General features: G+C 45.3%; 2 protein-coding genes across 3 annotated transcripts in view; one reads left to right on the forward strand and one right to left on the reverse strand.

Moving 5' to 3' along the window:
* The window catches only part of SPN (sialophorin), a 344,473-nt gene that overhangs the window by 12,470 nt on the left and 316,083 nt on the right, over window positions 1-15,920 (forward strand). The window lies entirely within an intron of this gene.
* Window positions 8,853-15,920, reverse strand: part of TAOK2 (TAO kinase 2) — a 40,029-nt gene continuing 32,961 nt past the window's right edge. The window contains exons 19-20 of one of the 2 annotated variants that reach the window (XM_063301347.1): window positions 15,495-15,677; window positions 8,853-12,958 (exon numbers count right to left, since the gene is read on the reverse strand). In XM_063301347.1, coding sequence (XP_063157417.1) covers window positions 12,452-12,958; window positions 15,495-15,677 — 690 coding nt within the window. In that variant the 3' untranslated portion in view covers window positions 8,853-12,451. Of the gene's footprint in view, window positions 12,959-15,494; window positions 15,678-15,920 lie in introns of those variants that run through there. The other variant, XR_010067840.1, reaches the window with a different exon arrangement.

Here is a 15,920-nt window from a genome sequence, read left to right on the forward strand (position 1 = left end):
AGGAGTCATTGCGCGGTGATGGGATGATTCCCCCTTCAATAAGTCGCGTCTCTCGCTCTTCAGTTACAAGGTAGCTGTTTTTGGCCCCCTTTCTTTCCTTTCTGTCCCTCTCCATGGGGCACTTCCGGGAGTAATCTGCTTGCAATTCCCCCAGCATTTCGGATTGGTTTAGTCCGACTCCCGAAATGGTTAGGGAGGGAATCTAGCTTTTTTGCTTAGTCCGCTGGAAGAGCGCTCGGGGGACTGAGGTTTCGAAAGCCTTCTTTCGCAAATTGGAAGAGACCAAAAGAAGCTTTTAAAGGAAGAATTATGCTTTCCAGGGTCACTACAGATTTTTAATGGTTCCTTTAGTAGATCCAACCGAAGCCGTGAAAGCAAAACGAAGGAGCATCAAATGCAGAGTCTAGGAAGGTTCTTGTGGGCAAAATCCAGGACAACCTTTCTCACCCTCCGCGACTTTAAGATGTGTGGACTTCAACTCCCAGAATTCCCCCGCCAGCATGGCTGGCTGGGGAATTCTGGGAGTTGAAGTCCACACATCTTAAAGTCGCAGAGGGTGAAAAACACTGGTCTATGCTATCCAAACGGAATTTGGTAGCACCTTTTCAGACTAACACATTTTATTAAAAGGTAAACTGAAACTGTTTTATTAAAAGCTTTCATGCTCCCAGACTACTCCTGATCACTGATACAGTTGCGCATAAATATTCTGGCTGTATGTAAAAGAGCCATGGCTAAAATTTGTTTCATTTATATTTCATTTATTTATTTGTTTATTTGGTGGGGGAAGAGGTGGCATCCTTGAGGGGTGCTTCTGTCCCCTTCTTAGATTGGGTCAATATTTACCAAGAATGGCTCTTAGGCAGGTAATGCACATGCCTTATAGCAGTTCTGTCCAGCCCAGCCTTTGCCGTAATAATGCTGGACAACTAATCACTAAAAATTGCATCCTTTTCTTCCCTTCCAGGTCTCGAGGGGAAAAAGGAAGTGGGGTTCCAGCTGATTGTTTCGGATTGTTCCTAGACATACAGCAGGGCACAGTCAGGCTTATCCAGTATCCTTAGCTGTGGTCTCCGACTGGTCCTCGGTGTCACTGTCTGAATCCTCCTGCTGAGGTGTATTGTTGCGTGGGGTCACTCTGCTCAGGAACTTGCCCGACCCATCCTGGCGGGAGGGGCAACAGATCAGGTGCTGCGGTGTAGGGAAGGGAGGAAGTGAGAAGCAGGATACAGTCTTAAGTGCCACCTCCCCCCTTGACTTTCTGCCCTTCCTGGCAGTCAGTCTTACTACCCTGATAATAAGCAATGTGGGGGAAATCAGGAGACCTGGTGTGGATGAGCCTGGACAAAAATAGGGTGTTAGGATTGCCACCTCTCCCAGGAGCACTGTGACTTGGTGAAGGAAATGTCCATTGCTCTTTGAGATGTCTTGATTCCTATAAATCAGTGTTTTTCAAACTGGGCAACTTTAAGATGTGTGGACTTCAACTCCCAGAATTCCCCAACCAGCCATTCTGGGAATTGAAGTCCACACATCTTAAAGTTGCCAAGTTGAGAAACACTTGTCTAAGAGGTTGCAGTATCACAGCAAAATACCTCTCAGTGATGGAACCTTGGGACCATGAACAGGAGAATATGGTGAACCTCAAGGCCTGTTTATTGGCTTCCTAAAAGCACCCACCTGGCTATTGTGGGAATGGATGCTGAGTTAGTTCACCCTTCCCCTCCAGGTGTGTTGGACTATAACTCTTCACATTCCTAATCTGCATGGTCTTTGGAGCACTGAGTTGGGTCAGTTTGAGATAAGCCTTTAATCTGATCCAGCATGGTTTGTTCTTTCATCCATCATGCTTTTCTTTTCTTTTTTCTTTTTTGCCCCCACCTTTTCCTTGGCAAGCTTTGTTCCCCTCCCTCCTCATGCCACCTTGTTCTCATGGTCTGCTTATGAGGTGTGCAGAAATCAATGAGTACAGATATTCCCACCATTGCAACCCCATCAGGAAAAGCAGTACCAGTTGAGTTATCCCTATGAACTGTGGGCAATCCTGCCACCTTTCCTCTTCTCCCACCCAGCCTCCTAGGATTCACTGGGCCTGAAGGGGGATACCTGAATGCTGTTGAGGTCTTGCTGAGATACTAGCGGAGAAAGCCTTTCCAAACCAGCTGAGGGGGACCTCCGGGATGAATGGCGACGCCGAGTCATGTATGTGTCTGCCATCTGATCTTCTAGGAGAACTGTCTCTATCTGTTGAAAAATGTAAGTGTAGTTCTCAAACCAGCCTTCCTATAAATCTGCTAGTAGTACAGTAGCCAGCTTTAAAATGAAGATGTGTTAATGATGTAGGAAAAACAACTAAGAATTTGGCACAGAATTCCACAGGAGTCTCCCGAATGCCACTTAGTCAGCAAAACTTTCAGGCTACTGTTTTAGCATTTTGTAATTTAAGAAAATAAATGAAAATGGAGTCCTACTTGCTTGTGGCATGAGGGATTTTGACCTTGTATTGGCACGGACTGATTCTCCTCTTCATCTGTCCCATCTTCATCCTGTGATAAGGGAAAAAGGGAAAGTTGGGATGAAGAGAACAGACATGGCCCCTTTTGGTCCTTCTCTGTTGACTTGGATCTGAGCCACTCCTGAATCAACTTTTATTAGGGTTTGGTTGATCTATTTCTGAAAAGATCCCAGCCACAAAATCCTTCACTTTATTCAGGATGACAAGATCCCTGTTAAAATAGGCAGCCCATTCAAGCGATATCATCTAGACAATGATTTTTTTCATTAATCTTATTACAAAAGGTATTAAAAATAAATACCAAGGAACAGCAAATCAGTTCTCATATAATCTTAATGATTCTTTTTATTCTCCATAATAGAATATTCTTTATACGTGACTTAAAACAAAAAGCAGACCCTGGTCTCCCAAGTTGTGTGCTCTTGGTTTATGGCTTGTTGTATGAACTCAGTTAATCATGACTTATTAAAGGAATCATGGTTAAACTGTTTTTCCATTTAGTCCCCATTTCTAGTTTTGCCTGTGTCCAAAGCCCTTTCTTAAGATAAGGCCATGTCAGCTTTAACCATAGACCCCTACTTAATATTTCTCCCACTGTTTAGAGAAATGCTTTTTAAAATTTCCTATGCTGCCTGGGTGTTATTTTATGTTAGCAAGGCACAATGGGGATTTAAAAGGTGATTCATATCCATCAAGCATTCCACCGGTTTTCCTGTCGCCTTCTCAAACCTGTCGGCCTTTGATCTCATGTTCCAGATGGGCGCCTGCAAATCTCACCCTGGAGAACTTGGTAGGGCAGATCTGTACTCCTTCCCACTAACCTCTATTGATGAAAAAGCCATCATAGTAAGGAAATATTTTTTTCCTTGAATAGCCTGACCCATATGCATGCTTTGTTTGTTCGTTTGTTTGATCTCCATCCTGCCTTTTGTACAGGAGTGCAAGGCAGCATACATACTGCCTCCTCTTTTTATTTTTTTTCCACAACAACCTTGTGAGGTAGGTTGGCCCAAGAGAGAGGGATTGGTTGCAAATCACCCAGTGAGCTTCTATGGCTGAGGGTGGACTAGAAATGGCATCATCTGGCTCCTTGTCCAGTGGATGGGATGCAGTCAAGAGAGACTCATGCAGTTCTGTTCTTAGCGGGGTCAATTTGTGGTGGAAAACTTACCTGAGAAATGCCAACAACTGGAGAGGATCCAACAATCATGGTATTATTTCAAAGCTAGCAGGTTACAGTGAGTCACAGTTTGCTTGTACCCAGATGAACCAAGAGCAAGGGGCCAAGGTTACACAGTTCTTGTACATGATTATTCATCAAAGACAGTTTGAGTCTGCGCACTTATTTAACAGACCCCAAATGCTTAGGAGAAATTGCTTAACAGCCGATCAGCAAGTGAGGAAACAAGGAACAGGGATATCATTCTAAGGGGGAGACACTATAGCCTCCTTCTGGGTAAAAAATAAAACAAAAAAGAAAATGCAGAATTGTGGCACTGATATAGGAGAGTGCCAAAGCTCCAGCTGTGTGGGCCTTTGGAAAGTGGCAATAAGGGTGCTATTAATCATCATCCCTGAGTCTGTTACAGTTCTGTGACAGGTCTAAATTCTCTAGGACAGTGTTCCTCAACCTTGGCAACTTTACGATGTGTGGACGTCAAATCCCAGAATTCCCCATGCTCCAGTTTTGACTGCTTCTTCAGTAGTTTAAGCTGTACGTGTTACAGAACTCACAGTGCCTTTCCTGAACATGCATTCAGTACCCTCAGAAGTGGATGATGGGGCATCACTCTCCACCTTAGATCTAATTGGCCCTTCCTACAGCGATCCTCCTGGTTCCACTTGCAATCAGAGCCTACTCTTTGGATACTACAAAACAGAACTGGGACTTTGCAGAAGGTTTTCAAGTCCATGTGGGTGTGTTCTACTCACTGTTTCACTGACACAAGGGGGTCTGAAGAACTGGAGATCAGGAATGCCCCCCTGAAGGCAATCTTCTGCAACGTCTGGTCTGGGAAAAGGAGCAAATTGAAGTGGTTTGGAAACGAAAGCCAGGGATTTGTCCCCACAAGCTGCCCTGATACCCGGCATCTTTCACAAAATCACTTACGGGCAGCTGCATTCAGAGCCTGGGCTGGGTTCCCGTCGCACTGGGAATCCTGGCTTGCACTTGAGAACGGGGTGTAGGAGGGCTGGGTGGCAAGAAGGAGGGGTGCATTTAGAAGGACTGGGTGTGCCCAGAGTTTCTTGACAATGAGTGGGAGCTATTTACTAGTAGATAGGGGGCAGAGAATTACTAATCCAGAGAAAGAGGGAGTAGCAATGTGGGGGGGGGGCAGCTGCTTACCATTTTCTGTCCGTCGGATGATAGTGCAAAATTCAGAATATGGCATGGGGGGCTCTGAGAGTAGCTGAAAGAGTCCCTGGAAGTCAGGGGGACTCAAGAGTCCCAAAATTCGCTCAGCCAGGCCCCGTGCCGCCATGTAGCTCAGACGGGCTTGGGTCAGTGCATGCTCTGCATGGAAACAGGCCAGCTGAAAAGAAGTGGGGAAACAGATCGGCTTTGAGTCCTATGTTAACCTCTTCCTATGGAAAGCCATTCCCATATAATTGTGTTATTGTTGATTCTTTCACCTTTTCATTTTTACTAGTACTACTTTTCACATACAGATAGTCCTCCCTTAATGACAATTGAGACCAGAATTTCAGTTGCTAAGTGAAGTGGCCATTAAGCGTATCCGACCCAATTTTATGACCTTTTTTGCAGCAGTCATTAAGCGAATCACCATGGTCAGTAAGCAAACCAATTGGCCATTAAGTGAATCATGAGGTTCCCCATTGATTTTGCTTGCCAGAAGCCAGCTGGGAAGGTCAAAAATGGCAATCACATGACCACATGACGCTGCGATGGTCATAAATGCAAACCGGTGGCCAAGTGCCCAAATCGTGATCATGTGACTGTGGGGACGCTGCAATGGTTGTAAGTGTGAGCACCGGTTGTAAGTTGGTTTTTTCAGCACCGTCGTAAGTCTGAACCATCACTAAACGAATGGACATTGTGAGGACTACCTCTATGGGCATTGATACCACAGTATCTTATGGCGCACAGAATTCTTTTCTCGTTTCAATGGTTATTAACCTTTTTATGAATAGATTTCAGGGATAGAATGATTGGATAGCTTTTGTTATGAATAATGACTCTTAGTCCTTTTGCACAGCTTCTAAGCTGGACTGTTGATATTGGAATGGTTGCAAACCATTATAGTTCTAAAGTTGCGTTATGCTGGACAGTGACTAAAAAAAGATTTGAATTCGTTCTCATTTTGAGTGAGAATCTCTCTCACTTTCAAGGACTCCAAATGTTTTTCTTCTTTGGAGTTGGGCTGGAAAGTCAACAGGAAGTACCTGAGCAGATTTCTGGGCTTCCACAGACACCTGGACCATTTTGGCAGTGCCAGCAACAGTGTTCACGAGGAGCTCAGCCATGGCTTCTGAGATTCTGGGTGCAAAGCCTCCAGGGAGGCTCTTGTCAGCCTGAGGAGGACTGTTCATATCCAATTCAGAGTTCCTTTCCATTTTGGATCTAAAAAAATGGGTTGGGATGGGATGGGGGGAAGAGAACAAAAGAGATGGAAGGCAGAACTTTCCTTCACCAGTGCTGTCCAAGGAGAACTTTTGGGAAGAAGACAAGGCCTCCATTCAGCAGAATGAACCAACAAGCCGTGCCCACGATGCTGTACTTTTGAGTCATTGCCTTTGCAATAGCCTCTTTTCTTCCCTAATGCCATTTAGTCCTGAGTCTAAAAACACCTAAACAAACCCACTGTGGTTAGAGTCCTCTCCAGTAGCACTGCTGCAGAGAACCACCGTCAGGATTCCTGTGCTCGCCTGCCTTAGCTTATAGCATGCATTTCCACAGCAGCCATTTGGCCATGGAAACTGAGCCATCCAGCAAAGCATCTGCGGGAATCATTTGACTTTGCCCCTCTGGGCTGAGTGGGGCCGATGGGGCTTCTGAGGATATACCAAGGGGTCTCCGATCTGTGAGATGCTTCCAAAGGGAGGTTTGTATCCCATCTCTTAGTAGTGGAAGGACAGGGCAGATCATGGCCGGCCCATCCTGTGGAAGGAATAAGGATGAATTTCGCCAAGGGCTTGGTACTGTCCTTCCAAGGCCACATACTTTTTAGTGTGGTGCTAAACACAACACTGTTTCTATTCTTGTCAACTTTTAGGCACCAGGTAAAAATGTTTTTTTTTTTAATTTTACCAGGCATTGCAAAGCTTTTGAAATGTGGCAATCGAATCATTTTTAAATGTTTCCACTTCTTGCTGATCGATAATTTTGTTGTTTGTCTATCACCCCCCGCCCCGTATTTTAAAATATTCCCTGCTTTTTCAGTCAGAAGAGAAATAGGTGAGCCATAGCATTGTTCCCAGCAATGTCCACGCCCAGGAGTTGAAGTAAGGCAGGTTTGTTGAATCTTCTGAGTCTACTTCTAAAGCAAGTTCCTAGTCCTCTTGACCCCAGAGAACTTTGACATGCCCAGTGGGGCCAGGATGTTAGCGGACTCTGGTATACGTTTTGTTATTACTGTGAAAGTTTTATCTTGGAGCCTTGATCACACCGTATTCTATTCTACTGTAATGTTTTCAATCTATTTTGTTCTGTTTTTATTTCTGTATTGTTAGCTACCCAGAGTCATTTTATTGAGACGGGTGGCCATATAAATTCCTGAAACAAACATATGGAAAAGTGAGCCTATAGAAAACTTAGAAATTGGGGTCAGAAAGCTCGAGATAGTTTACTTAAAATTAAAATATATCACTTGCACCCACCTTTGGACAGCTATTTGTTACATGGAAGAAGAAGAAAATTACTTGCAGATTGTGTAAGAAATATTATATTGTAAATTGCCTGCTTCTTTGGTGCTTTTAGCTAGAGGGGATGAATGAGGGAAACTGGTGAGGATGGAACGCCCACCCCTGGGGCGTCTGAAATGTAGTAAAAAAAAATCAAGATGGCAGTCATGGAGGTGTGTCCAAAGCTCCACCTGTTTTATGTGTGCGTTGCACGTGACTACACCCTGTAGACACCCCTGCCGCCACACAAAGGTCTTTGAACCACTCCAAAGAAGAGGCAAAAGCAAACTTTACTCCACGCTTTGTTTGCTACCTTTTGGAAATCTTGTAGCTTGGATCCTGGGTTCTGTGGTGAGCTGGAGAAAGGTGGTTTTCTGCTGTCCAGGAGGGGAAGGTAGCTGCTGCAGCCACCTTGTCCACTATACACCTTCCACCCTCAAGCTTAACGCAAGTCCTCCCCTTTTCCCTAAAGTGACAGGCAGAACAGAACCACGTGCACACACAGGATTGGTACGCCACACCCAAAATTCAGACTCGGAGGCCGATTAAGGGCACCAGTCCCACCTGTAGCTCTGCACTATTGTGACATAAGAAACAGCAGTTCAACCGTCTGGTATTTTCTAAAGCGTCTAACGTTAAAGAGGAGCTGAACCAAAACTTGGGATTTTGGCAATGCCAAGACGGATGGCTGTAAAAGGAACAGTGAGAATGTTCATTAGGAAACGTGTGAGGTCACCTCTGTTGGACGCAGACGAGCCCTCTTGCTCACATACAAACCATCACCCCTTTCCTCATCAGGTGCCCCGCTGTGGGAGGTGGAATGAAACCAAGCTGTGTCTCCTCTTGTTTGCCAACTGCCGGGATGCTGTTACCATGGGAATGCTTCCAGAACCCGGTTGCTAGGTGACAAGAATTCCTTAGAATGCAAGAGGACCGAACTTTTGCAAACTGCCAAACAGGACAGATCTGCAGAGACAGAGCAGTTCCAGGATGCTGGCTGTGAGTCAGAAAACGTACTTTAGAAAGGAAAGGAATGCACTCGTGCTTCCAACCCGGGGCAGACACCGTTTAGGACTGGGGGCTGTGCCAGAAAGAATGTGCAGTTGAAGCATGCTGCAAGTAGATTTCTGAATTATGAATTTTAGCATCTCATCCCCAGAAAAATTGCTTCAACCCAGGAGCTCTTCACACCCCAAAAGACGACACTCTCTCCTCTTTTAAATATTCAACATTTTTATTAAAAGATTTCTCACCCCACCCAATGCCTCTCCCATTGGTAGCCTTCTGGAGAGCAACCAGTTCCACCTTTGCGTTCTCTTTCCACGTTTGCTCTCCCAAGCAAGATCCAAGCTTCCCCACCCCTCCCTGTTCTCTTTTTAAAAAGTGTTTTATTTTCTAATACATTCCATAGGACACATATGTCTAAGTTTCCCCGCAACATTTTTCTTCATATATAAAAAAAGACATACATACACACACTCACATTAGTTTTTAATCACCCACACAGAGGGAGACAGGAAAAGAAATGGGGGAGGGCAGCACAAACAAAAAAACAGGAAGAGGAAAACTGTACATGGGGAAAGTTATGGCACCAAAAACAGAAAAAAGATTATTTTTTTTTAGAAACGAAAGGATTATTATAATACATCAAGCCCCCCCAGCCCTATCCCTCCCTGTAACCCCATTTCTCAATCCCAGGCAGGCAGGAGAAAGAAATCACTAACTGAACATCTTGAAGTCATCAACGATCCCCTTCTTCTTCTTCGTCTTCTCCCTCCCACCCTCCCCTCTTGTTTAAAACAGGGGGCCTGATTCAAGTAGAAAATGGACTCGCAAAATCTGGGAGAGGGTTCTGGGAAAAATCAACCAGACAAGTTGACAGTGGAGGCAAACTTTGGGCCCCAAGTATTGTGTTGGGGGAAGGATCACTGTGAATATTTGAAAAAGGATTTGTGAATTGGTTATTTTGTTGGGTTAGGGGAGAAGGGAGATGTGCTTCAGCTGCCTTGCATGGGTGGGTGGGAGGAAATGTTTCCGCTTCTTGTGCAAGAACAGCAAAACCTCATGAGTCTGAATGCTTTTAAGAGGAGGAGGAAGAGGATCGGCCATTTGCCCCTTCCTGAGAAGGAACCTTCTATTCTTCCATCGCAGATTTTGGCTCTCCTTGCTTTGCATATGGGGTATCTTGTAGCTATCACCCCACACCTCCAATCGTTCTGGATGATTTTTAGCAGCCCATGTTTGAATGAGGCAAACAACATCTTCCCTGTATATCAGGTCAGATGTCTCTTTTTAGGGTGCTAGCGTTATTTCTCCTGCACTCCCATGTCAAAAGGCTGAGAAACTTGAACCTCTGAAAAAAATGTTCTCTTTACGCAGTGGGCAGATTTTCTTCTCCTGTATTTAGCTAATCTGAGCCTTATTTACATAAACAGCAGATGTTGCTGATAGAATCCTTACGTTTGCTCATTTTAATAACACGTCAGAGTCAACCTAGTTAAATGTATCCCAACAGGGAAAAATCATTGTAATACACACAAAACTAGTGTATCAGAAGCCTAAATCAGAGGCCGTCTGATATCTAGTTTTCCAATGGGCATTTTAATATAGTTGAGTCACAACATCCTCCCACTTGCAATTTAAAACAGGAGAGTTCACCACCAGCTTTCCCATCACATCTGCTGTTACTGGATATGAACTTGGCATTCTTCTCTGATGAAAATCTCTGTCTCGATTAATGGCTGGAGAAGAGAGTTCTCCTGCGACGGTCATCCGTATCTCCCACCGCACATTATTATTTAAAATCTGTGCACTTTGGTGCTCTGAGTGAACATGAGTTCATGCTTCATTTTGCAAGAACTGCTGTCCTCTTCCTACTACAGTCTTGTCAATCCTGATGCCCTCTTGGGAGGTTGTGCTACAACTCCCCTTTGCCATGCTGGCTGGAGGTGATGTAAGTCGCAGTCCAACACATGTGGAGAACATCAGGTTGGTGAAGGCTGTTACGGTTTCTAGTTTTTAGTTGGGAAAGGGCAGGAAGAGAATGAATTCCAAATGACCCTCATTTCCACATTTACTTTCCCTCGCAACAGAAGCTCGGTTTTAGTTCTCTGATCACTGTAAAATGCACACCCTTTCAGGATACTGATTTCAGCCTCACTTTCTTTTGGATGGAGCACCAATGAAGTTCAGGCAAGTCCACAAAATAAGAAAGATACATGATTCTGAAAACCTTTTTATCGAGGGATGGGACTTCAGTCTCATCCTGATTGCTCTTAGAGTAGCTAATTTGCCTGCCTTTCAACAGAAAGGCAGGCCCCATTTTTCAGCCTGGAGTATAGATTGTTGGCCTTCAGCATCGTTTCTTATGTCAAGTGGTCCCTGATCTCAAACCCTGGGTAGACAGCCTTGAGGTTTGATCATACTGGATTATTCTGTAATTTACAGGATGGATGGATGGCTTGAGGAGGAGAATGTGTATGAACAAGGGAAGAAATGAGATGACAATGGCACTGTGTACAATCTGAACCAAGCAAAGCACTCAGCTCAGCTGGGCACCTGAACTCTGCAACCAATCTCTCATGTGCAACTATGAATTCAGGGCTGCAGAGCTGCAGATTGGAAGAGGATAAAATGCGTAGGAATGGTGCCAGGGTTGTGATAGGCGACAAATATGGAGAAGACAAAAAGGCTTGGAAATTGTAAAGGTGGGCACGCTGCATCAAAAACAACTGAGAGGAGGTAATTCCATATAAATGTTAGTTGCATAAGCACCAAACCAAATCTGTCCCAGAGATTTAGTTTGTGATCAGGGAACTAAATGTGCTGTGTGTGCGTGTTTGGGGAGAGCTCCAGTCCAAAGCCCCTTGTTACAAGAATTGTTAATTGCTGGATGTTTCTTCCACGAGGGAGGGAAGAAAGGTAATGTATATGTTTAGGGGTTGACTGTTAACAGATGATCCCTGGGCTAGCATGGGCTTAGATCCACATCTCAAAACAGACATTGGGGGTTGTGGATGGGGGGCACTGATCAGTATCTACATTCGGATGACAGGGATAAAAAGGGTTGAAAACCCATTTGTTCTCCCCATCCTGTGGGACCAGCAGGATGCCCAGACAGTCTCTAGAGCTGGCCTCTGACTGAGAAAGAGAAGGCAATGCAGATTAAGAGCCCAGAGCAGCCTGTCACATACATTTCCCTCTCCTGTCCTTGGGCTCTAGTAAGCTAAGGAAGGTTCTGGAAGTGGAGCAAGGTACACAGAAGCAGATTAAGTTCTGTCCTCTCCTCCTGTCTGTGAATTTGGGCAGGATCAAAAGCCAGTGTCAGCACCCAAGATGCAAAGTTCTTCACTGTCACTCTGAAAATTCCTAAGCATGCAGATTAGCCCCACCACCAAATCCAAATCCAGGATTCTCTCCAGTTTTATGCCTGTTCATCCCTCTCGCTAGCCAAGCTGACTTAAAGGAGCCCTGGCACAGGAGGGGAAAAAGCAGAGTTTTGGCTGCAGCAGCTCTGATCATGCCCACAAACAAGCTACAGTGCACAATTAAGAATTCTGGATTTGTTGTATTGTGGGAGTGTTTTAATTTTCTCTCTTCTTGAGAGAAGAGGCTATTGAGACTATTCAGCCACACCCTGAAGAGATAACTTAATCTCCATTGTTGGAGCACTATTCTTGGTCTGTCTTCATCTACAGATTGTGGCAAAGCTGGGGGAGCAACCGACAACCATCAGGGACACGAGAACAGGCTGCCAACATCATGTCTGCAGCTTTGATGTCTCTATCCATTTGGCAGGGGACAGGAAACCACGATCTGAGGAGGCACCGGCTATGCTCCGGAGGACGAGAATTCAACCTTCCATCTCACCGTCCAACCTTCTTATGGTGATTGGCAACTCAAAGGCTACTGATGATGACCGAGAGCCTTCCACTGTGGTCCAGTTTCACAGCATCTCCCATTTTTGTTTTTTAACTTATCAGCCCCTGGTAACATGCCCCGCCTCCCTCCCTTTTTCACCAGCCAACCCCCCATTTGCCTCCAGCCAAGTCTCCCTGTTCTCTAACAATCACTTCACGAGTAGGAAAAATGTGACCCGTTGAGGATGTGAGAAGTGACGCTGGCTGAGCGGCTGATGCCCTGGTCCGACTGGCCGCCAGAAGCTGTGCGCCGCAGCGGTTGGGGGCTGTTTCTCAGCATGACCACATTGGAGCGGCCACTAGGAGCCGAGGAGGAAGAGGAAGATGAGGAGGGAGATGAGGAAGGGGGATGAAGCCAAGCAGAAGGGGGCGGGGCAAGCATGGGAGGCTGCCTCCATGCATGAGGAGCACCAGCTGTATTCTGAACTCCGTGGCTCCAATGGGAGCCGCTGCGGGGAACAGGGCGGGAGGGCCAGGGCTGAGGAGGGGCTGTGTAGCCTTGGTTGAAGGCTTCAGCTGGAATGCCTGTGAGTGCCATATTGCTGAATCCCAGACGCATACTTTCAGAGTCGAAGGCTTCGATCTCCCGGGCCTGGCGCTCCAAGAGGCTGCGGATGCGATCAGAACGCTCGTTCTGCAGGGCCAACATCTCCTCTTCAATCTGGAGAAGGACAAAAGGGAAGAAAAAGATACACAGAGACCTCAGGAGCAAGAATCCACAGACACACCTGCTTGGACACCATGGCAGAGGTGAGAAGCATCCCTTTTGTCTCACCTGTAACAGCAAGTGAGCCAATAAGGATAACAAGGTTAGGCTGGCTACCCAGATTACTGCTGACTGGATTCAACAACACCAGCTCTTTAAGACGTGCACGAAGACGGACAAGTTGCTTGATAAGGAAGGGAGACCTAGCACTTAAGGTATCTGTGCTAAATTGGAGGTAGTAGGAATTCCTGCCCCCCCACCCCAAAAGAGGTATATGGGTTTATTTCATCTGTACTCAGATTCTCACTGTTTCAATTAGATGACTGCAACCTCACAGTTGAAACTAAAGACCCATGAAAGATAAGGGAGATGGGACTTCTGGCTCAGAATAATAATAATAATAATAATAATAATAATAATAATAATACACTTTAGAACAAAGCTGTCACATTTATAACAGTTTTTGCAAGATTCTTAGGAAAGCAAAGGCTGTATTAAAAGTGAAATACTTGCTTTTGTTAGGCTAGAGCTCCAGGTGCATTATAGTCTCATCCCAGGTGCGCACTTTTACACAGACATAAGTCCTCCTATATTAAGTAGAGCTTACTCCAGGTGTGTGTAATTGGAGTGCACTGAATAAAGCTTATTCCCAGCTATTTTTCTACATTAAAAAAAAAGGAATCTAGTGCTTTATGAAAATGCATTTCACTGCTTTTCTGGTGCCAGAGCTGAAATAAACTTGGCTAGTAGGGAACAGTAGGTAGATACCTCCTGCCATCTGGAACCCCACACAAAAACTAAACAAAGAATGCCTCTGGCTCAGTAAGGAGGAAAAGAAAGACTGTATCTGGAGTGGAGAAACTGCATCTGAAAACAGCTGAGGCCAGAAGGGGAGAAGTAATTTCATTTAAACAGCTGTAGAAGTGTAACACTACAACTGAACTGGAGAACAGAAAACCAAATTAAGAGGAGAACCCTAACATTCTGCAGAGCTTCTCTTACTCAGTGTAGTCATATCAAATCGTCATCCTTAAGCAGAGTATACTATTGTTACTCCCTCTCTATTTTCCGTGCAAAACAAAGAGCAGGATGGACTAAAGGACTAACCGCTCAGAGTCCCTCTTTGGGGGGAGATGGGGGGCAGTACAAATTTGAGAAAGAAAGAAAGAAAGAAAGAAAGAAAGAAAGAAAGAAAGAAAGAAAGAAAGAAAGAAAGAAAGAAAGAAAGAAAGAAAGAAAGTTGTCTAGCGCCTTCACAGGCAAGAGCAGATACTTTACGGCTCATTGCTCAAAGCCTAAGAGCAACCCTAGCCCTAAAGTTCCAGGAGAATCCAGGCTCCTTTCTCAGGTGGCCAATCAGATCCCTCCAGGAAGCCAATGGACAGAGCATCATTGTTAGGACACCTTAAGAAGGCTGGTAAACCTTCTCCTTCATGAACTCCCATTGAAGAAGCCATCATCACATCCTACAGCAGCAAACTTCATAAAACACCTTTTTCTATTGGTCTTCAACAGACTGATGGTTGGCCCTCATGAGACACCTGGAGCTCCTCTCCCCTGCAGAAGGACCATGGCACTGCCGCCTTTCTCCTGAACAAACAGCAGGTTTTGTACCTCTTCTTTTTCTTTTATTAAATTTGGAGGCTGCCCAACTCTAAATGACTCTGAGCAGCTGACGCTTTAAAAAGTAAAGAATAAAATAAAGAAGATCATGTACTTCCAGAAAAAAGTGGTTTTCATTCTTGATTGATTCTCACACCTACTTTAGAGAAAAACGATCAAGCCCACACCTCCCAACTTTTCAGAAGGGATTCTCTGTATGCTACAATCAATATGAACTCAGTTTCAGCCACTGTGATTTTCCTTTTCCGGAGTGCATTTCAAGAGGAATACCATCAACAACGCCCAGGGCAGTTCACCCCAAACTATAGCCAGGAAATGAAATTATTTACACTATAGTAATTAAGAGTGCTGATTCACACAGGGCCTCTGAAGAGTATCTTTTGTGTTTATGGATTAGCAATGGATAACTCCTTGCCCGGAGATGCAGTCTGATTTCAAAAGTCCCCTTCAGAGCTCAAGGAAGAGGATTCTGTCCTAGGCTGCCAGGTGGGGACAGTGACACCAGAAGACCGAGGAATCAGAAAAAGAAAACAGGAATGTCAGGGTGAGGGGAAAAAAGGGGGCTACCAGAAAGCCCCTTTGGCTCAGGCTCCACCCCAAGCCTCCTGAAGCCCCACCCACCTTTGATATATGGTCCCCAACAGATTCCTCAAGGGACTACAGTGCTCAGCAGAAAAAAGTTGTTCACCCTTAGTTTAGTACTACAAGAATCGAGAGCTTAGATTTGCAGGGAGGAGAACAATTCACATTTTTGGCCTCTGCGTGGGACTGAAGATGGGGCTGCAGGTCTGAGTGGACGCTGCAGTATCTTTGGACTCCAAGCTTCATGGATTTCCCTGGAGAGGCAGGGAGAGTAGGAGATACTTACCCTTTGCTCTAGGAGTGCCCTGCGGATAGATACCCGCTGCTCAAGCTCCTTGATCTCACGTTCATGCTGTGCCTCGGTATGGATCTTGATTTTACTCTGGTAAGCGTTCAGCAGCTCAAGCTCCTGCTGCAGCTGCATCCTTAGGACTTGGTATTCTGCCTCCTGAGTTTCATCCAAACGCAGCTAGGAAGGAAGGAAGGAAGAAGACATAAGGTCGTGGATCACACAACCAACCCTTGGGGCAGGATGGCTCTTAGAGAGAGACGAACTTTGCCTCAAGGTCTCCATGATTGTTTCCTATGCTTCTAGAATGGGCCTTGGCCTCGAACCATTACAAAAAGGACCCCGTTTGGTCTGTTTGCTTTGCCAAGCTATTGCTGGAGGGCTCACTACCTCAAGATGTTTATATATCAAAGCCCTGTTTGT

This window comes from Candoia aspera, chromosome 4 (genome assembly GCF_035149785.1).
Source record: "Candoia aspera isolate rCanAsp1 chromosome 4, rCanAsp1.hap2, whole genome shotgun sequence".
NCBI classification, from domain to species: domain Eukaryota; kingdom Metazoa; phylum Chordata; class Lepidosauria; order Squamata; family Boidae; genus Candoia; species Candoia aspera.